Raw genomic sequence first — 22320 nt, forward strand, 5'->3', positions numbered from 1 at the left:
CAGCAATCATCTTAGCTGTGGCAGCACTGTCGCTGGTTTTTTTAACGGCTTGACGGCTTTTGGCAACTTAGCTTTTTAGTCTATTATGGTAATTTACTGTAGGTAACTTAATAATAAGCTTTTTAAAGAACCCTTTAATCCTTTTCAGTTGTTTTTATTTCTGTTCCCACACATTTGATGTTTTATAATAAAAAAACTACGTTAACTATTTTGTGTGCCCAAAGACAGGCACAGCTGCCACAGATATTGTTTTGAAATTTACACGTTGAAGTTTCTGCCTTTCCAGTTTCACCAGGACGGGTGGACGAATTACATGGTTCAACTGGAAGGAAGATGGGTGGTAACAACCGCCCCAGTACCCCCGATTGTGGACTAGACTGTATCTGACCTAACATCCTATAGCAGCGAATCTGGACCAGGTGGATCCCTCAAAAGGTGTCTGGAGCGTCGTCGATCATTGACTGCTGCGTGTGGGTCATAAGTATGTATTAAACATTGTCTAGCATCGACAAGTATGAGATTCAAATCGTCATGAGGGTCCACATTCCTCACATATCGTGGTCCAAGTGCTAAAATTGAATTGAAATTGAAGACTTTGGAGGAGTTTTGTATGGGAGTGGGTTCTGTGACTGAACACAATATGTACTCCGATAGGTTATTAGAGGGCGAATGCAAACAACAAAATGTTAGTTTGTTGTGTTCGACTGATGTTGATCTAGTAATTGCTAAGATTTTAAGGTTGTTGATTGAAAATACGTTAATTTATAATGTAAGCATGCAAGTTTATTTGTGAAAGCTTTCGATGTAACTTACTTTTTTAATCTAAAAATTAAAACTAGTGACTAGTTTACAAATAGTGACGTCATAGTCACAGTACAGATTAGACAAAGAACGGAATGCTGCAAGATGCAGTCACGAAGAAGGTATCAATAAGAAAACAAAGTTTAAGCATTAGTAAATTTAATGGTTTTATTAGTTACATTTATGCAGTAATTTTACGCTCATCTCAAGGTTCAATTGTATTTTGTATCCATGGCAGGTATTCATAAACATTTGTGTAAACTCCAGGTATATCGATCTGGCCACACTTTTCGGGTCCGAAGCTCACAATACCGACTGCTTCGTATTTTTTGGAATGTTCATACATAAGAGGACCACCCGAGTCACCCTTACAAGAATCTTTACCTGCTTCACCGCCGGCACACATTTGTCCCTTCCACAATGTTATTCTTTGGCCATTGCGCAATGGTTTCTGGTTTGCTTCGCAGACCTATGTGTGCGACAAAAAGTTATCATTAAAATCAACCTAAATAAATATCTTTGAATTCGACTTATTAATTTCATTCTGTTAGGACTTTTTTTAAATAAAAATTTATAAATGTTATTTAAATTTTAGAACAGTTTTAGATCAAGAGATCTGAACCATAGAGTTTGACTATTTGACACAAGATAGGTACTGAATGACTTGAAAGAAAGCGACCAAATAAACAAATTAATTAAAAATAACCTAAAATATTCCTTTCGTATAACAAAACTCTGAACGCCGGTAATCACTCTGAATGTAGAAATATGTTTATTATATTAAACTATAATATGACTATATCTCATTATAATTGAACGATTTAAAAAAACATTCTTCAAACCTAAGACATTTTAATATAGAAGTCTTACATAATTTATTTTGAATGGAATTGAACAGAAAACAACACAATTATTGATCGTAAAATGAATTTGACGAATTTTTGATTTTATATTACTCACGTCTCGTTGTACAAAAGGCAGTGTTACGTGAAGCTTGATCTTGCTGCTTCTAACTGTCCCATTGTCGAACTGCAAGTATCGTCCCCAGCCAGCCACGGTCAGAGCGAATTTACTTGGCGGGTTCACTGTGTAATCTGTACTCGGCAAGCATATAGGCCTGATGAAATCTGAAATTAAATTCTCATTTTTACTGGTGCTAATAAACTGCCATAACGCAATACGCATCGTTCAAACTGCTTCGCGATAGAAATAAGCAGAACAGTAGCGCCCACCCGTGCGAGTTAACAACATACACTATAAAGGTTTTATGTGTGTGTGTTCTGGAGAGTACATAACGATGGGCAGTGAGTTAGCTCTGCTCCTGGCTTCTGGTGGCCGTATACTCGTCTACCCATAGAAATTTAAGATTCGACTTTTCACTTTCCCGCCAAAACTTACATTACATTATTATGTTGCCAGCAATTCCAAACTGTAATTGAAAAACTACCAAAACAACATTACCTGTAAAAGGCGCGATGCTTTGCAGCCTGATCAACCCGATGTCGTGTTTCCTAAGAAAATGATAGGGCTGATAGTCGGGGTGAGGTATGGTCTTCTCAATGCCTATCTTGACCAATGGGTCCGTGCAATCCGTGCCGCCCGCTGATACGGACACGCAATCACGGCCCGGGTTCGTCGTGTTGTACTCGCCGAGACGCACTGTTTTCCTGAATATACGACGTATTATCAAAGCAAATATCCATCACATGTCCTATACATATTATAAATGCGAATATGAGTTCGTTCAGTGATTTGTACGATTTCACGTCTCAAAAATGGCAAAACGGCACAGAAAAAGACAGAGTGTATTTCAATTGGAAAAATTGATTTTCGAGGTACAGATTTTTTTCTACATTAACACAAGATAAGCCGCGTGTAAGGGCTAGTCTACTTAAGTTTCCCTCCGCGCAATGGCATTTCTAATCCATGTAGCGCCCGTGTGCAATCGTTATCCTAGTGCTCTCTAGTCATGCAGTCAAAATGGAAAAGCTACAAATGTAACAGGTTCATTCTCAACACAGTCTCAATTACACTTGTATGGCTTACGCGAGTTGAAATTATCAGAATTAATTTACGATTCAATGTTAGGTTTTTAGTGTGGGTCTTTGGTTTTAGTCAGGATGTAATGTGAAACTTACGGCGTGCCTACATCCAAGATCGCTCCTTTCACGCAATGACCGGCAGTGAGCACGTACTTCCCGCTGATGAGCGCCCCGCCACAGAGCAGCATCGTCCTCTCGAGCCTCACATACTCGATGACCACCAGCCAAGGATACGAGTCGATGGATGCGGGCGCACCACCTGTTATGAGTAAGATATAGCCATATAAGCTATGGAAGTTGCTTGTCATGTAGACATAAACGATGGTGACGTCACAGCTCCGGCAGAGGCCAGCTGGTGTGTATGAGCGACCGGACTTAGATCTCAATGAATCATCACACGGACCGCTGCTCTGAGAAGCTATCTTGCGACACATTGTTTTTTTTATGATTGAAGGATTACTGGTAGCCTCTGAAAGTTCAGGACAGGCGGGCGAGCAAAGGCTCAGTCAGTAGGGGTGGGATTTGCTAACAGCTGCCCGAGTGCCTCCAAAGGAGACTTAATAACTCAAAAGCAGCTGCTTCGCTAATGAATCTACTACCGGATCGGAATCGCGACCCACTGGGAAGATCCGGCGAGAAACTCCGCGGGCTAATGCATGGGTTATGAGGACGACACATTGTGCCCAGATTACTTTTTCGAATAAAATGTTTTGTTACTAGGATACATTTTTTCTTGCTCGAGACATACGCTGCGCAATATGATTCGGGGAACTCCACCATTCTGAACGTTAGCTTCAACCGATAAATTAATAAAAACATTTTATTTCTAACTAACCTGTGTTACAAATGTAACGCTTCAGTGATATTGAACGGCTCGTGTTGCCGTAAAACCTACATCCTGTTTTCTAATTTGAATCCACTTGTGGCGCACAGTTCGAATTGAGTAACACATAAATCTATATTTATTTATTAGTCGGTTCTTGTGGCAAGCTCTATAGGCTCCAAAGCGGCTGAACTAAATACAATGAAATTTTCAGAAAATTTTCAGGTTAGCCTAGCAGGTCGATCCCTGTTTGATAGTGATCGAAGACAAATCAAAGATCCGTCCGCAAAGTGATTTCTACTGGACAAAGATAATGTAACGTTTTGAATTTGAATTTGAACTGATCAAGTAAAAATCCTTACCAAAACCCGACTTAACGAGTGCGTGCTCCAAGCCTCAGCTCGCGAACTATGGAGAACAGCTGTCAGCTTTAATAAACAAGGATTCCACACAACCACGACAGCTTTACCAAGAGTAACCTATGATGATGAATGAATATCTAAAACTGTTAACTAACCAACGATTTTGTCTCCGACGGCTATGTCCCGGCCGCAACACTTCCCTTCCGGATTAGGGGGGGTGGCAGTCATCTCGCTCTGGCAGGCGTGCACCCGCTTCGGTCTGGGGGTCGTGGTCACTGCCGTCGACTGTGGCGCAGTAACACAGCATATGCTCTGTTGTTCTGATCCTTGACAACTGGAATAATGATTGACAACTAAGTGCAGAACGAGGTCTAATACACCTTGTACGAATTGCGCTGTCTCTCTGTTGTAAGGAGGTCGTTGTAGTTTAAGAAAGAGATCATTAAAGATATGACTTATTAAAACAGAATGTCCGCTGTGAGCGGGTTCTGTCTTAAACAGCCAGGAAACTACGAGTCGGACCACAATTGGCCACGTTCCAGTTTAGATGGTATAATATGTGCTTGGTGACAAAAATCGTTAAGAATAAATAATACAGATTTGTTCGTCACAACGCTTACAAATCGTAGATATAGAATGATATTACCGCCCTTCTTCTTCTTATCAGCCCACAGACGTCCACTGCTGGACATAGGTCTCCCCAAGTCTCGCCACAAAGACCGGTCCTGCGCTGCCTGCATCCAGCACATCCCCGCGAACCTCGATAGATCGTTGGTCCATCTTCTGGGAGGCTTACCCACGCTACGTCTTCCGGTACGCGGTCACCACTCAAGAACTTTCTGGCCTCAACGGCCATCCGTTCTACGAACAATGTGTCCTGCCCACTGCCACTTCAACGTCGCAATCCTTACCGTCCATTTGATCTTAATTATTTAAAGGAGCTTTGTCTATTGCTAGTCCTATGAAGCCCTTCCGCTAGGAAGGGATGTAGAATATTTTTCAGACACGCCAACCAATTAACTGGTGAATTAATTTATCATATGTTGGTGGAGGTTCGTAGACATAATTAAACCTTATTTTACGATTTATTCTTGTGTATGTTATTGGATGTTTGGAATAAATTGTAGACAGGTTTCGCGGCTGCGAACAACTATTTATCTTATTCGAATATTGTTAACTGCCGTCTAATTTTCTAGTGTTAACTACCGTATAATTTACACGCGAAATTAAACCGTAAAATTCACTTTAATTATGGCAAATTCATTTCATGTACATTACAGCGTTAGTAATACTGCCAGCAGTTGAGAATTCAATATGTTTTGAACAGGCCACCGACGGACATCAAAGTTGGACTGGCTGTAACATCGGACACCCAACAAAAATACGCCTTAGGTATTTGGATATACAATACAAAACAGAACATACACAGATCCCCGGACGTAATTTAGATTCGCTTCATTCGGATTCTTCAGCAATTGAAGAACGTACGGACATGAATTTATGTTGACACAATTCCCTTGCTGACCATCAGCTGCGTTGCATGGACAGCAAACCTGCAAAAGCAACGTTTCCAAGATTACAGTACAATTCTAAAGCAATCTAAATATAAATAGCAAGACGGACTAAAGCTAAATTAACCTATTATTTTTGTGCTCCTGATCAGCGCATCGTTGTATTATCATCGGTTCTTGACACATCCGTAAGATTTCAGGTCAATAGCACGTCTTGAAATCGACGAAAATTACTTTTATATACTCCATTACATGGATACAGTGATACAGGTCAAGCTGATAAATATGTGCTAAGAATAGCGCAAAAACAAAATAACAACACATTCCATCCACAGATCAATGCTTATTGTTAATACGACATGTTCTAAGCACAGATACGTTTAGAGCCTATGGGTCTACGGAGGGACTTTGTTTCTCTCTGTATTTTGTACCGTATGTTCCATGGTGCTCTGAGGAATTGTTTGAGATGATCCCACCATCTCGTGTTTACCATCGCACCATCTGCCAATGGAGTAGAATTCATCCATACTACCTGGAGCCACTGCGTTCATCCACAGTGCGTTGCCAGCGATCTTTTTTGCCATGTACCATCCGGCTTTGGAATAAACTCCCCTGTACGGTGTTTCCCGAGCGCTATGAAATGTGCTTCTTCAAACGAGGCTTGTGGAGAGTACTTAATGGTAGGCAGCGGCTTGACTCTGCCCCTTGCATTTCTGACGTCCATGAGCGACGGTAACCATTTATCATCAGGTGGGCCGTATGCTGGTCTGCATATAAGGGTAATAAAAAAAATATTGGTGCACTATTCTATTTTTGCGTGTACGCGAAACCGTTAGCTCGTTCGTCCGTAAACACATTACATTTTTACAACTAACATGTTAAGTCCTATAGTTTGGCCCGAGCGCAGAACTTCCTACGATGCTCCCGCGCAAGCTATTCGGAACTTGGTAGTCGTTGATGGTAGAAGCAGACCCACTGAACGATTCCCTGCATTCTCGGCCGATCCTATCGCCGATAGAGACAGAACTAGGTTCGAGCAACGTATTCTGTTAAATTTTGTGGTAATATCTATCCGCGTCGGCTGGCGATGGGGTAATACCGTAATCTAATAAAAAGACAATGTAATTACTCACAGCAGGAACTGAATTCTTGGTGCCGCATTGGGAGTCCCTCAAGAACTTCTCATCTTGCTGGGTTCTCCTCTGATTATTTAATATGGCCAGGAGTGCCTGGCATTCATACACGGATACGCAATTACCGTTAAGTCCGTTCGGTGTCCGGCATGATTCTATAAAATAATGTCTATTGTCAATTAACAAAAAAAAACAAAATTTTACCAAAAAAAACCGGACGTTGAAAAATTCAATGAGAATATCATCATTGTAGAACGAAGTCAATTAAATTTGCGTTGTAGAGGTGAACCCGTGGGTGAACCTAAAAAACAGCTCATGATTAGAGTCTTGATATAATTTTGCCAAATCAAAAACACCGGCCTCCTAATATAAAAATAATTTCCGAAATCGGTTCAAAAACAATGTTGTAGCACACATAAAAATACAGCCGAATTGAGAACTTCCTCATTTTGTTGAGTTGAAAAGCTATGGACAATTTTGTTTGAATATCTGAGGCTGTACTGTTTGCAGCGATTTCATCGTGAAAATAAGGAAAAAACTATAGCTATATATCATTATATCTATTAAATTATTATGCATAATAGTACGAGTTTAATATACCTGGATTTTTTTCGTTTTTCGCAATTTATAGCTCTAACGTTCGAATACATAAAATTTAGCATTACTTAACGTCATGTCATAATGTCGTAATGTCAAAGTTCACGGACTTTTCGAGTGCCTTTCTTAAAATCAATAATGGGCACCCTGTATCTTTAAATGAGCTTCTGCGTATCTACCATTTAACTAACGCAAGAAATAAATCAATCTACCGTAATTTTTACATTTGTAGATAGCAGCACAAATCTATAGAGCTGACAGAATTCTCCGCTGCTTTATTAAGGTTCACTTTTTATTGCTCTTTTAGGCAGAAGAATATATGGTCCAAGATATGTCATAGCGCTTATTAAGCATCGTGGAGGGAAATTAATACCAAAGCCGGCCGCTTCGTGACAAAATAGATCTCTGGAAACGCATTGTTGATGAACAGAGCTACTCTAGTTAGTACGAACTCTGCTTCAATCACTATTGTATTGCAAGATTTCCAGTAATGGCAAGGGTCATAGATTCGTAGACTTTGACAGCGATGAGTTGGAAGTAATATCGGAATATTTAGTATCTTATTATTTTATTTATAACTACTTTTTCAGTTTAATTTCCCTATTTTTCTTGTAATTATTTTCGACGCTTCGAATAGTTTAGAGTTTCGTGGTTGACTGTCGATTTAATAGTGTCTACGACGCGCGGATACAGAAAAGGAAACCTACTTTAAGTTGGGCCACATCCGCGCAATATTACATAGCTCACAATATATTTTGTCGCTCTGCTGTGAAATCTAATGCACCCATGCGTACGCGGAAGTCTAGCGATTCCATTAAAAAAGCATGTGAAATCCAGAAAATCGTCAGCCATATAAATTATATGGTAGAAATCCGTCATAATCGTTTATTTCCAAAAAAAAAATTATATCCTAAATACAACATGGCAACACCTTAAGTAAAAATCGTCATTTTTAACTTTTTTTTTCGAATATTTTATTCAATATCAATACTGATTTTGTGCATTTATTTACCAAATTCATAACCTTTATTTTGGAAACACTATACGATTAAGAAGTCTTAATTTAAATGTTGCTAATGTAGTAGGTAGTGACCAGAACTAGCAGGAAAAAGTTTTCAAAATTGATCTGCAAAAAATTTAGCCTTGATAATTTAACAAACTGGTAGCAAAGTTCGCTCAACAGAAAATCATAAATTTAAACGCGGCTTGACGCCATTTTTTAATTATTTTTTTAAAATTTGAACATACGAACTCGTTATTATTTAGACATGTAAATATATAATTATTTTAGTTTTTATCGAAACATCTTGTTTGATTGCAAAACGAACATAATCATATGGAATATCAATAGTAAATAGAAGCTTCAATTATTTTTTTGCTAATATTAAATACAAAAATATTCATAATAATGCCCTTATGGAACAGTTTCTTTACACTGAATCTGTATCTAAATCTAATATTAAAACCTTGTTTTTAAAGATATACTAAATATCTTTAAAAATAAGGTTTTTCTATAGATTCATTAAGTACGGCGCTTGCAACAGGACGGTATATAAAAAAATAGACCGCTGAATTAATAGTGTTTTTAATGTATGTAATAAAGTCGTCGTGGCCTAAAGGATAAGACGTCCGGTGCATTCGTATGTAGCGATGCACTGGTGTTGGAATCCCGCAGGCGGGTACCAATTTTTCTAATGAAATACGTACTCAACAAATGTTCACGATTGACTTCCACGGTGAAGGAATAACATCGTGTAATAAAAACCAAACCCGCAAAATTATAATTTACGTAATCACTGGTGGTAGGACCTCTTGTGAGTCCGCACGGGTAGGTACCACCACCCCGCCTATTTCCGCCGTGAAGCAGTAATGCGTTTCGGTTCGAAGGGTGGGGTAGCCGTTGTAACTATACTAGACCTTAGAACTTATATCTCGAGGTGGGTGGCGCATTTACGTTGTAGATGTCTATGGGCTCCAGTAACTACTTAACACCAGGTGGGCTGTGAGCTCGTCCATCCATCTAAGCAATAAAAAAATAATAATAATAATAACTGGGAACAAGTCACGCACGGTAATTCGATCTCAATTTAGGATTCCCTGTGTTATGGCCACCACAGACTGACAAATCTACTTAGATACGTTTATAATGAGGGGTAGGTCCTAGGGTACTATTAAAACTATGGGTTAGTCACCAATATCAAATGTCTAATTCTAGTCTTGTTACACAAACAATTTACGAGATAGAACAATAATTACCGCAAGCCACCGGAAACAAATTTAATTATCTGTCAAAAAAAAAACTATGTAGTGTCTGTTTGTAATATTGAAGTAACCGCTTTTTGCTACATGCGTATGAATACAATACATACACCAAAATATATTTTTTTACATATTTTGTCTGTCTGTCTGTCTGTTTGTTCTGGCCAATCTCTGGAACGGCTGGCCCGATTTTGACGAGACTTTCACTGATAGGTAGCTGATGATATAAGACTTTTTTAGACTAGCTTCGCCCCACGGCGTCACTCGTGGTACGACAATAACCGCGAGCAACGTCGCGGGACTCAGCTATTAATAATAAAATTTAATGTTTTCGAAGCGAAGCGAGGGCAGGTCGCTAGTAAGATAATAAACAACCAGACAAAGAGCAAACAAATCTGTTCATCACATCAATGTTCGCCCGATGTGGGAATCGAACCCACGACCCTCGGCGCCACAATCAGAGCCGCGAACTACTACACCAACGAGTCGATCAAGAAATTTTATCACCCAGCATGAAATAACTCGACGAATGCCTAGTATATCTGCTTCCATAAATATGACTGCGTATTCACTGATTCGTGATTTTACGTACTAACAGATCTACAAACAACCTGGTTTTTTTTAGAATTGTAAGATTACTGTTGGCCCGGAGGCCTTTCCAGTTTTACCAGGACAGGTGGGCGAGCAAAGCCTCAGCCAGGAGACTTACAGTCTAGAGAACGACATTTAAGCAACTCTCTATCCCGGAAAACGCAATTCACGCAGCTGAAACCGCGGAACAATAGTCAGGACTCTGTAACTGCGATACTATAAGACAAATGTTTTTTTTGTATAGAAACTAGCGACATCTTGGAGCAGATGCCCCTAAACTTACATGTTGTTAAAGTTAAGGCATTTATTTGTAGTATAACTAAACACAGAAAATAAAAAAATTATATATCATACAAGTCTTTATTTGATAAAGACAAATTGATTAAATTTTATCAATATGTGGTTTGTGAAAATTTACAAAATCCTTCATTAAAAACAAAATATAGGATAGGTAATATGCTACTGCCATCTACAGGAGCGATGAGAAACTAATCGAAGCGAAGCCATCTAATGGCCGACGCCCGTAAACATTTTTGTTGAGTGCTTCAGTTGCTTAACTATAACTAACTTATGTGTGTTATCTATGATAAGAGTTGTTAAATCAAATAATCTCTATATATAAAAATGAATTGCTGTTCGTTAGTCTCGCTAAAACTCGAGAACAGCTGGACCGATTTGGCTAATTTTGGTCTTGAATTATTTTTGGAAGTCCAGAGAAAGTTTAAAAGGTAAATAAATATGAAAATGCTCGGAATTAAATAAAAATAACAATGTTGTTTTTCCTTTGATGTGTCCCCCGTCGGTGTTTTATTTATCGATTGAGGCACTACGAAGTCTGCCGAGTCAGCTAGTTACTATATAAAATATCATTGAATTATAAACCGGAAAACGTCACGCACGCACTACCACTCTAAGTTGGAAAAGAATTAGGCACGACGCTTAATCATGGGAGAATCATGAAGCAATACAATTTTTGTATATACAAAAAAAGGCAGTCAATATAGGTGCTCTACAATGAAAGCCAATAGTATATACAATCAAAGCCACATTTACGGTTTAATCTCCCTTTTTTTTACATATTACAACATATTCTTTACGACTTTTCAAATACTTTACAGTATTCGTGGTCGCACGGACGAGTTGCGATTTATAATTCGTCGGCATTTGAGTACCTATTGTGCTAAATTTCGGAATAAGTAAACGAGTATGTGACTTGTAATAACATAACGTTAATAAAAATCGGTTGGCTGTAAAGTCGGCTTACTGACGATAGTTGAACGTGACAACGTCATAAGAAAATACGCCACAGAGCGAGGTAACGCTGCGTGAGTCATGTTTTTGCGTGCATGCAGCCGGCTCCATCGGATTATAAGACGTTGTCACGTCAAAAGAAAACGCGAAATTAAACCGTAATAGTAATTCTAATGAAACATAAACTTAATGTAATTAAAGATGAGAATTAAATGGGAGGCTAAATGTTTCGCACGAACTTACCAAGACTATAACATCTAGTTCAGTTAGCCGGACCGGAAAAACAGGTCTTGTGATGCACAAACATATTCGCTGCGTGATGTTAATTGTTTTTTTTTTTTATTACTGACGCAGACGAACGACGCCAAAGGATCGTAGATATTCGATTGTAGACGATAAGGCCACATAGCTCTGTGGTATTAACAATATAATTTTATAATATTGTTTTCTCACGTCATTTCGGATCCTTCTGAACCACTATTGGTGCTTTCAGGTACATCAAGCATTAGTTCTCGTCGAACCCGTCGCTTGCGACGAAGGTTTCGGCGAGTAAACTAGCCCACAGACATAGCCCACTGAGTTTCTCGCCGGATCTGCTCAGTGGGTTGCGTTTCTGTTCTGGTGCTAGATTCTGCGAAGCACCGCTCTTGCTAGGGCTAGTGATAGCAACATCCTCAGGTTAGAGCTCCGTGACTTCACCTACTTGCCCGGTTACGCTGGCATAGTCCCCTAGGTTAGGGAGGAGATTAGCAGTTTAGATAGGAAAAAGAAAAAAAAAAGCTTTTTTAGCCGGTGTCCGATTTCTCCAAGATATGCCTTGTCGAGGGAGCGCTTAGTTAAGCTTAGTTGGTTTTCTTTTGTGGTCTGATTTTATGAGACCCACTAAACAACAGCCTTGCGCCTTACGCGTTCGAGGATCCAATCCGGGACCGAACCGGGAGTGATAGGAGAATGAACCACGACCGACTTCAGTCATAGACGCGGTCACTCCAAGAACTCTACAGCGAAAACAACACCACCACGGTCATCGAATTAATCATACGTTCGGAAGTCGATGAACTACGAATACCTCTTTATTGATTCATCCAAGATACATACTTACCTATATTACAAATAACATAAACATGTAAAAACATGCCTTTGAATTTTCCTGTTCATTAAAATCGTGAGTAAAAAATTATGAAATAAAAATATTTTATTGAAAGTTGTTCAAAAATCTCTACGTACATTTAAAAAAGTAAGAACCGCGCTAAATAACAAATCGAATTAGGGGTTGGTTTTATCTTTTTTTTTAAGCCCCATTAATACTGGGCAGGATATTAGAGCGAAATTATGAAACTGCTCTATTGTCAGCTGTCAAGCGTGTGAAGTTTCCAAATCAACCCGACGTCTATAAGCTATGCTATAAGCCTATGAAAATGACGTTATTTAACTTTTACAATTATTTAATTCTAATTTTTTATTAGTATTTCTGAACAAAAATACCGACAATTTCTTGTACTTTAGTGCTAGTCAACCATTTATTTCAAATATAATTATAGACAACAATTTACTATTATTCCAGCTACGCCCTGACGAGTACCTGAGCTCACGAGCTCAACCTGAGAGAATTTGCAAACTAGCCCTAGCAAGAGCAGTGTTTCGCAGAATCTTTTTTTATTTTTTATTGCTTAGATGGGTGGACGAGCTCTCAGCCCACCTGGTGTAAAGTGGTAACTGGAGCCCATAGACATCCACAACGTAAATGCGCCACCCACCTTGAGGTATAAGTTCTAAGGTCTCAAGCACTGTTACAACGGCTGCCCCACCCTTCAAACCGAAACGCATTACTGCTTCACGGCAGAAATAGGGAGGGTGGTGGTACCCACCCGCGCGGACTCACAAGAGGTCCTACCACCAGTAAATCTACCACCGGATCGGAATCACGACCCAACGAGAAGATCCGGCAAGTAACTCAGTGGGCTGTGTCTGTGGGTTACTTCGCTCGTCTCGCTCCTTTGAAAGATTGGGTCGCTACGCCAAGTCAATAGTAATAATAATAATGATAAATGTAAGGTCGTCTCAAGTACCACAAGAAAAACATCAAAACAAATTATTAAATATCACATTTCGTAATGTGCGTCATCAATGAAATTAAAAAAACGCTAAATAATATCCTAACTCTGATTCTTTGAATGCGAAATTATTTATGAAGTTTGGAAACACGTTTTAGTTGGTGAACGTGAAAAAAAGACCTGTTGTTGCTTATGGACGCGATTCTCACGCGGACACAGCAACAAATCAGTATTCGTAGATTCAGATGGGACTTACGTCATTTTTCAGCGCTAAGTTTTGTGACAAACGTCTATGTGTGAATTGTGAATGCGTCTGTTATGTTACATAACAGATCCAGACTAATTAAAGTTTAACGTATTAATTAAGTGTGCTGTGGCGGTAGCCATCACACAACGCAAGATATTTAACAGATGCCTGAATCTCGTTTACGACATTTTCAAGATTCAAAACAATACAAGGTCCGAACAACAACACTCAGAGTCATCGTTCTCGTCGAACCTGTCGCTTGCGACGAAAGGCTCGGCGAGTTAATTCACCCACAGGCACAGCCCACTGAATTTCTCGCCGGATCTTCTCAGTGGGTCGCGTTTCCGATCCGGTGGTAGATTACTACTAGTTAAGGTTACGCTGATATGGTCTCTCTAGACCATCAGCTTAGGTAGGATAAAAAAAAAACACTCGGATCGTTGGTCTACCTGGTCTACCGAGCAATATCACCCGCTCGATGGAAGATCTTCCTTTCGTCGTATATATCTACAGTACTAATTATTAATTACGTATATAGGTAAATAATGTAGGCTTACATAAAGGGAAGTATGTTCGCAAATTTTCAAAATTGTCACGGTGATCTTTCAGCGTAATATTTAAAAAACAGAGAAGTCTGTCTTAATATGGCCACGTTTTATTTCCAGTTCCTACAACAAACAAGTTGTGTGCTATTTAAATGATTTCCATTTTTTTGTTTGTTCTTTCGCTCATTAAAGAACTTACTCGATGATGAACAACTGAATAAATTATTGACGACTAGTTGACCCGACAAACTTCGTGGTGCCTCAATCGATAAATAAAAGACTTAAACTTTTGTATAAAATAAATTTAAAACAAACAAAAGGAATTCGTCCGGCCGGGGACACATAAAAGGAAAAACAAAATTGTTTGTTTTTATATAATTCCGATCATTTTCATATTTTTTCACCTGTTAAACCTTTTCTGGACTTCCACAAGTAATTTAAGACCAAAATTAGTCAAATTTGTCCAGCCGTTCTCGAGTTTTAGCGGGACTAACGAACATCATTTTTATATATAAAGAAGAAGAAAGTATAGACAGAGAATAGATAAAAATTGAGGCTGACGAGTTTTGGGTATGATGAGTTTTCAATTACAATATAAACATTAAAATTGCCGAATACTGTAAATAACTTAATGTTTATACAGTACCTGGCGATATGAAGTGCACATCGGACTTTAGAAAGAGATAATCGGCCAATTTCGGCTTCGTAGAGCATTGTCTCTGTCATACGAAACGCTAATTTTCTTGCCTAATCAGTGGTGGGCCTCCAGTTACGCGGCGTTTTGCGAGAAAGAGAAATTCTGACACTAGCTCTAGCAAAAGCAGTGCTACGCTGAATCTATCACAAGAAATCGCATTGTCTGTGGGTTAGGTTGCACGTCCAACTCTTTGACGAATTCGACGAGATCGGTGACTGGTGCTTGGAGTACCTATAAGGTGAGGAAAAGAGGTTCCGCGTAACTACTATATCTGTTTTTTTATTGCTTAGATGGGTGGATGAGCTCACAGCCCACCTGGTGTTAAGTGGTTACCGGAGCCCATAGACATCTACGACGTAAATGCCGCCATCCACCTCGAGACATGAGTTCTTAGATCTCAATTTTTACATTATTACGGTTGCACCACCCTTCAAACGGAAACGCATTACTGCTTCACGGCAGAAATAGGCAGGGTTGTGGTACCTACCCGTGCGGACTCACAAGAGGTCCTACCATCAGTAACAGTAATGATTTAAAATATAGTACTATTTTATGTACGTATATAAATATTTTATTTGAACCCCTCTTGTACTTTTGCTGCCCACTGTACTTAAATTATTAAAATAAACGTTAAAAGATGATCTATTATATAATTATTTTAATAATTCAACATACAATTTAAATTTACATTGTGAAGGATTGTATTTTAATAATTCGTATCTTAATAATATTGAAATTTATGTAAATGCCAAAAAAAAAGTTGAATTAAGATACTAAGGTCATAATAATCTCAGGAAGTAATAAATCAAATTTGTAAAAAATATATAATGTTTTCGGTGGTTTGTTTGTTGAGAAAAGTTCTGTCTGGTTTTGAGAACATAGGGAATATTGTGGGCGCTTTTAAAAAAGCCAATTAGCCGGCCAACATAATGTGAAAAACACATACATAATTCGGCATAAAAACATGGATGCTAAGTAGTCTATTCTGAATTGTACGAAATTAGCCGAGGCTTAGACCGCGAGATTCAGCTTCGACAACACAACCCACATAGTTTCTTGCCGGATCTTCTCAGTTCTTGGTAACACAACCAGTGCTACCAAGCTCTCTCAGGTTGAGCCCGTGACCTCACCTACCAGTCACCCCGAAGCTGTAATAGCTTCTTAGGCTACCAGCAAACAGCCAAGGACAAAAAAACAACCTCTATTTAAGACAGCGTCTAAAAGAGATTAAAAGACGTACCGCGTCATGAATTATTCGGTTAACTGCTCTTTATAAATTCATAAAACGTTAATTATAATGTAACACAATCTACCATTATAGCGACCGCTTAAAAATTATTTAAATTAAATACATAAAAATACAAATAAACAATCGTTTTTCATTACTAGACCGGAATTTTATTTAAATCAAACGCCCTTTGACCGGGGGCATAATTAATCGACACTATTAAACATAAAGTTGGAATACAATAATAATGTGATTTATTATTTTGAACTTCAGTAAACAAGTTTAATTTATTCAAATTCAAACGAGATACGGCGGCAGCTTGTTCTTTTTTTTGTTTTTAAATCAAAAAACAGTCGTGAACTTTTCGAAACCTTTCGACCTGCCTACCTCTACGGATTGAAGACTTCAAATACGCATTACATAATTGCGGAGATTGAAATTCATATTTAAGTTCTTAGATTTTTTTCTCGTTTACCACATCTGGTAGAGATTTAACTGCAGCAGGATCTTTACCATATTTTCAAAACTCCACAAAAACGTGACTACTACCTAATTTGCGTTGCGACTGAATAACAATAACGAATAGTCTTTACGTCATAATAATTTTACGTAATAGTCTACGCTAAAGTAAGCCCCATCGAGTCTCTGACTGAGGGTCCACCTGGACCACTCTGGGAACTAGGTATGTAGAGAAACGTCGGTAGACCATAAGCTATGAGTGCAAATGTAAAGGACTAGTCAGGCAAACTACGTAGACCTCATTCGTGCACAAAGCTCTGGAACCTCGGGAAGGAGAATCGAAAGCGTCAAAGATTAACGAAACGACGAGGTCACCCTTTGATCCACAACAAGAACTCAGCTGACTGTGGGTATAGAGACATGACTTGAAATCCAATGACATTACGTTGGGCCATAAGTAGATTCAACTTTATATCTCTGATGTTAAGGTATGCTTTTATGTTTCAAGTTGTAAGGACACTGAAGACTGTGATTAAGTTGATCGCTAGTCAGGGCAGCATTGAGTTAAGAATCGGGCCGCTAATATAAGGAGAGTCCGCAGTAATCGAAGATATAGAAGTCATCTACCCTTCAAACCGTCATATACACAACACAATTTGTCAAATTTCATAGTGCATTGCGTGCTTCGAACATTGATTTGCTAACAGCTGCTAACTAATATTTCGATGATTTTTTTTACGAATTTATTGTCCGGATCGCCTTTTAGTTGATCAAACTAAAAAGGACATTCAATGTTGTATCTAAAGGGTAATATGAAAGCAAGTTTCGATTTAAAATGCGAAAAGCTCATAAAATTTATTACTGTTTTACGAATGAAACGGCGAGAGAATGGAGGATGATTAACAGCTCTTCAAACATAAAATACTTCCAACTTTATCCGGAATTTTGCTATGTAGCTAAATGTCAGTGAGAAAAAACTTATAACATGCTTTAGCACCTTTAAATCCGGTTTTATTTCGAAACACAAAACAAAGGATTTAAAGAAAACGAAACAAGAAAAAGAAAAAAAAACTTACGTGCAACAACACTTTTGGTCTGGATCGCCAGAACAGCCACGATGAATGTCCAAATTAAAAACATTTTCCAATGTAGGTTCCAATAATATAAAACCTACACGTCCGATAGGTTCGGACTTTGTTGCTGTTCTGAGCGAAATCAACAACAGACGTAGTATTTCTAGTTTATAAAACCTCGCGTATCTGCCAAGTGACCAAGAGAATCCTTTACGAATGACTAATTTTAATAAGCACATCATAATGTATCGTAATTGAGGAAAATGATACATAATTTTTTAAATGAATCCAATATGCAATTAATTGAAGCGTCACTGAAACAAACATCCTCATTTGCAGGTTATCCTTTGGGAAATACTTAAGTTGCATTTAACCAAATTCAAAGCGCAGCGGAGCAATAGCGACACGATTCACTAATATGAATATGAAAATAGAAATTTTGTTTTTCCTTTGATGTGTCCCCCGTCGGACGGATTCCTTTGGTTTGTTTTAATTTATTTTATACAAATGTTTAGGTCTTTTATTTATCGATTGAGGCACTAAGAAGTCTGCCGGGTCAGCTAGTTTTTAATAGATTTCTACAATGAAGCGAAGCACTGCTCTTACCGCAGCAGATGTCGGCAAATTCTCTCAGGCTCTCTTTCTGTAAGCTTCGCCTACCAGTTAAGTATAACCAGAATGGCCCCACAGGCTACTGATAATCGGGCAAGATTACTGCTGTCCTTAATAATATATGACATGACGGCGGCAGAATTACGGTCCTTCGGCCTCACAATACACCACAGATACCGATTAAAATTTTCAAAAATTGTATTTATGCAAAGTTATCTTGAAAATGTTCATAGATCGATTCAGAGATCTGTCAAATATCTTGTATTCTATGATAGCAGATATGAGCGGTGGATTTCTCAGTTATTAGTAGGAGACCACAGATTGCCGAAGTAGAATGGATTGTTTTTTAACAAAGCTGCATTAGTGTGGTGGAAACGGCAGGGCGGGCTTCGTAAAAACGTAGCAAGGATTACTACCGGAAAACGAAAAACAGCATTCTGAACATACATCCAACAAAAACCAACCAACTGGTAATATTTGCGTATTGTATTGTAAGCCCGCACGGGTAGATATTACCACCTTGCCTATTACTGCAGTGAGGCAGTAATGCGTTTCGGCTTAAAAGGTGCTCTGAGGAATTGTTTGAGATGATACCGGCATCTCGTTTTTACCATCGCACCGCCCACCACCGGAATAGAGTTCATCCATACTACCTGGAGCCACTGCGGTCATCCACAGTGCGTTTCCAGAGGTCTTTTTTGCCACGTACCATCCGCCTATGGAATGAGCTCCTCTCCACGGTGTTTCCCGAGTGCTATGACATGTCCTTCTTCAAACGAGGCTTGTGGAGAGTATTAAGCGGTAGGCAGCGGCTTGGCTCTGCCCCTGGCATTGCTGAAGTCCATGGGCGATGGTAACCAACTCACCATTAGGTGAGCCGTATGCTCGTCTGCCTACAAGAGCAATAAAAAAAAAGGTGGGGCAGTCGTTATACTGTAAAAATTGAGAATTATGAGCGGCTGCATTTATGCATTAGCCACGTTTACGTGGCTAATGACAATAGGCTCCGGTGATCACTTAACACCGAGTGGGTCGTGAGTGCGCCCACAGATATTATCATTAAGAAAAAAATTATAATAAAACCATCACATTTACCGATTCGTTTCCTATAATAATCAGGACTAAATTAACTAATCAACGTTTGTTGAAATATAACTTCCAAATGCCCCTTCCATTATTATATTTTGTTATGTTTAAGTTTTATATTTATTTTTGTTGGTTCTCTTTTATTTAACGCCTGCCGTGTTTTGTTGTTAAGGATTACCAAGTATTTTAAAATTACCATTGTTCGCTCAATGATCTAAATTTAACTGTTCTCATTGACATTACAAGCTTTCGATTCTTCTTCTTCTTAGCGTTTCCCGATCTACTCTTACAAGAAATAAAATAGCAATTGAGATAAATAACATGCAAAGCTTACAAAGATTCAGTTTACGATCAGATCTTCTTTTTTTTTATTGCTTAGATGGGTGGACGAGCTCTCAGCCCACCTGGTGTTAAGTGGTTATTGGAGCCCATGGACATCTACAACGTAAATGCGCCAACCACCTTGACATATAAGTTCTAAGATCTCAGTATAGTTACAACGGCTACCCCATCTTTCAAACCGAAACGCATTACTGCTTCACGGCAGAAATAGGCAGGGCGGTGGTACTTACCCGCGCAGACTCACAGGAGGTCCTACCACCAGTACCTAAGTGCCAGAGTCCGCTTTCTTCTACTTCACTTTGCGCGGTCTTCAGCATCCTTCTGGATGAGGTCATTCTCCTCCGCTTACAACATCTAACCAGCGTTTCTTTGGCCTACCACGGGATCTTAGTACTTAGAGGCTTAGGCACCTATTTCCGACGTAGTCTCAGGGCCTGCGGCTTATGTGGCCGTACCATGGAGGCGAATTTCCTGCAGCTCATCTGCCACATTATGCACTCCAACTCCGATGCATTTAAAAAAAAGTGGCTTATTATGTGTGTTATGGTATGGTAAATCGATTTTTTCCTGCCTAAGGCTTAGAAGCTATGCCTGTGTAACCGAGCGAGTAGGTGAGGTTCTAACCTGGTCACGTTGCTAACACTAGCCCCAGCAAGAGCAGTGCTTCGCTAAATCTACCGGATCGAAAGCGCGACCCACTGAGAAGATAAGGCGAGAAACTCAGTGAGCTGTGTCTGTGGGTTAATTTACTCGCCACACCCTTCGTAGCAAGCGACGGGTTCCGCGAGAACGATGACCGATGCTTGAGGTACCTAAAAGCACCGATAGTGTATCGAGAGGATCCGAAATGATTGTTTACCATTCTGTCCGCAGGATTGGGTAGGTATGTAGTTACCGGCGGCCACGACTTGAGGGTTTCCGTGTGGCGCGGTTTTCTAGAAATGCCGATTTTGATGTTTTTATTTTAAATCTGGTATTCCTCATGTGATCTAATTTAAATGTTATCAAGGTCTAACTAGTAGCTTTTGAATTATCCTTAATAATGCATATTTAACTGACTTCAACTATATTGCTGATGTGCGCATTTAATTTTCTTGAAATCGCTTTTTTTATATAGGTATATTCTTCTGTTATATATGTAACAGATCGACCGGAGAAGACATGGATGGAATGTGTGAATGACGATATGAGAGAGAGAGAGAGAGGAGTGAGTATTGAGATGGCGGCTGATAGAAGAGAATGGGAGAGAAAAATTAGATGTGCCGACCCCACCTAGTGGGATAAGGTGGAGAAAAAGAAGAAGATTCTTCTATTATATGCATTTCATTTTTAATTAGGTATCACGAAAACGTACGTAAAATGAACAGTAGAGAATAACAATACAGTACTTAATTATTTAATATTTGCCTGTAAATGTTTATTATTAACTAGCTTTTGCCCGCGACTTCGTAAGCGTGAAATAGTTACTTTGGCATAACGCTAAATTTTACCCGCCTCTTCATTTACGTAGAAAATGAAAATATTTTTGAATAATAGAATGTTAAGGAGCTATTTAAGGTACCAAAATCACGCTTTTTAACCGACTTCAAAAGAGGAAGTTATCAATGGGACCACCATTTTTTTATCTATGTATGTTCACCGATTTCTCGAGTATGCTTGAACCGATTCTGATAAAAAAAATCTTTTTTTTTTTCAAAAGGGTAGACTTCCTGAAATACCCTGTTATCATCAAAATCTGATGATGGGATCCTGGAGAAATTTAGAAAAATCTATAATTTTCAAAGCCTAAATATTTTTAGAACTTTTAAAGAGAAACAATTTTGTCATACATTAATTTAGCGAAACTTTAACCGTTTCCGCAGCGCACGCAGCGGAAGCTCTCAAAAGGGAAAATACCCCGATTTTGAAACATTCTTTATTTGTGCTCCGCTTGTATTGGTCTTAGCGTGATGTTATATAGCTTTATAGCCTTCCTCAATAAATGAGCTAACTGACACTGAAATAATTTTTCAACCAGTAGTTCCTGAGATTAGCGCGTTCAAACAAACAAACAAACTCTTCAGCTTTATAATATTAGTATAGATTTACGTTCTAATGTAAATTCCGTTGGAAATCCTCCAACAAATAAACAATCAGTACTAAAAACAAACACTAAATTTTCCGACGAGCTTGAGATCCTAAACAAACATATTCAAATGCGTTACCCATTCATTTATACGCCGAATTCCGAAGTTGCCTTTTTGAAGTACGTTAAAAATATTATGAAGAGCCTTTTTTCCTATTTATGCCGGTAGCCTTGAAGGGTTAAGCCTGAGTTTCTCGCCGGATCTTTTCAGAGGGTCGCGTTTCCGATCCGGTAGTAGTTTTTCACTGGTGGTAGGACCTCTTTGTGAGTCCGCACGGGTAGGTACCACCACCCCGCCTATTTCTGCCGTGAAGCAGTAATGCGTTTCGGTTTGAAGGGTGGGGTAGCCGTTGTAACTATACTGAGACCTTAGAACTTATATCTCAAGCTGGGTGCCGCATTTACAATGTAGATGTCTATGGGCTCCAGTAACCACTTAACACCAGGTGGGCTGTAAGCTCGTCCACCTATCTAAGAAATAA

The 22320-nt window shown here is 39.0% G+C and overlaps 1 protein-coding gene across 1 annotated transcript; it reads right to left on the minus strand.

Annotated features, from left to right (window-relative positions):
• Positions 1-946: 946 nt before the first annotated feature.
• Positions 947-17783, minus strand: PPAE (prophenoloxidase activating enzyme). The gene is given in 8 exon segments (NM_001043367.1): positions 947-1270; positions 1762-1928; positions 2263-2468; positions 2940-3102; positions 4184-4362; positions 5454-5581; positions 6673-6827; positions 17677-17783. Coding segments are annotated over 8 exon segments (1326 nt in total). The 5' UTR covers positions 17741-17783; the 3' UTR covers positions 947-1006.
• Between the last annotated feature and the right edge of the window lie 4537 nt (positions 17784-22320).

Source organism: Bombyx mori, chromosome 28 (assembly GCF_030269925.1).
Source record: "Bombyx mori chromosome 28, ASM3026992v2".
NCBI classification, from domain to species: domain Eukaryota; kingdom Metazoa; phylum Arthropoda; class Insecta; order Lepidoptera; family Bombycidae; genus Bombyx; species Bombyx mori.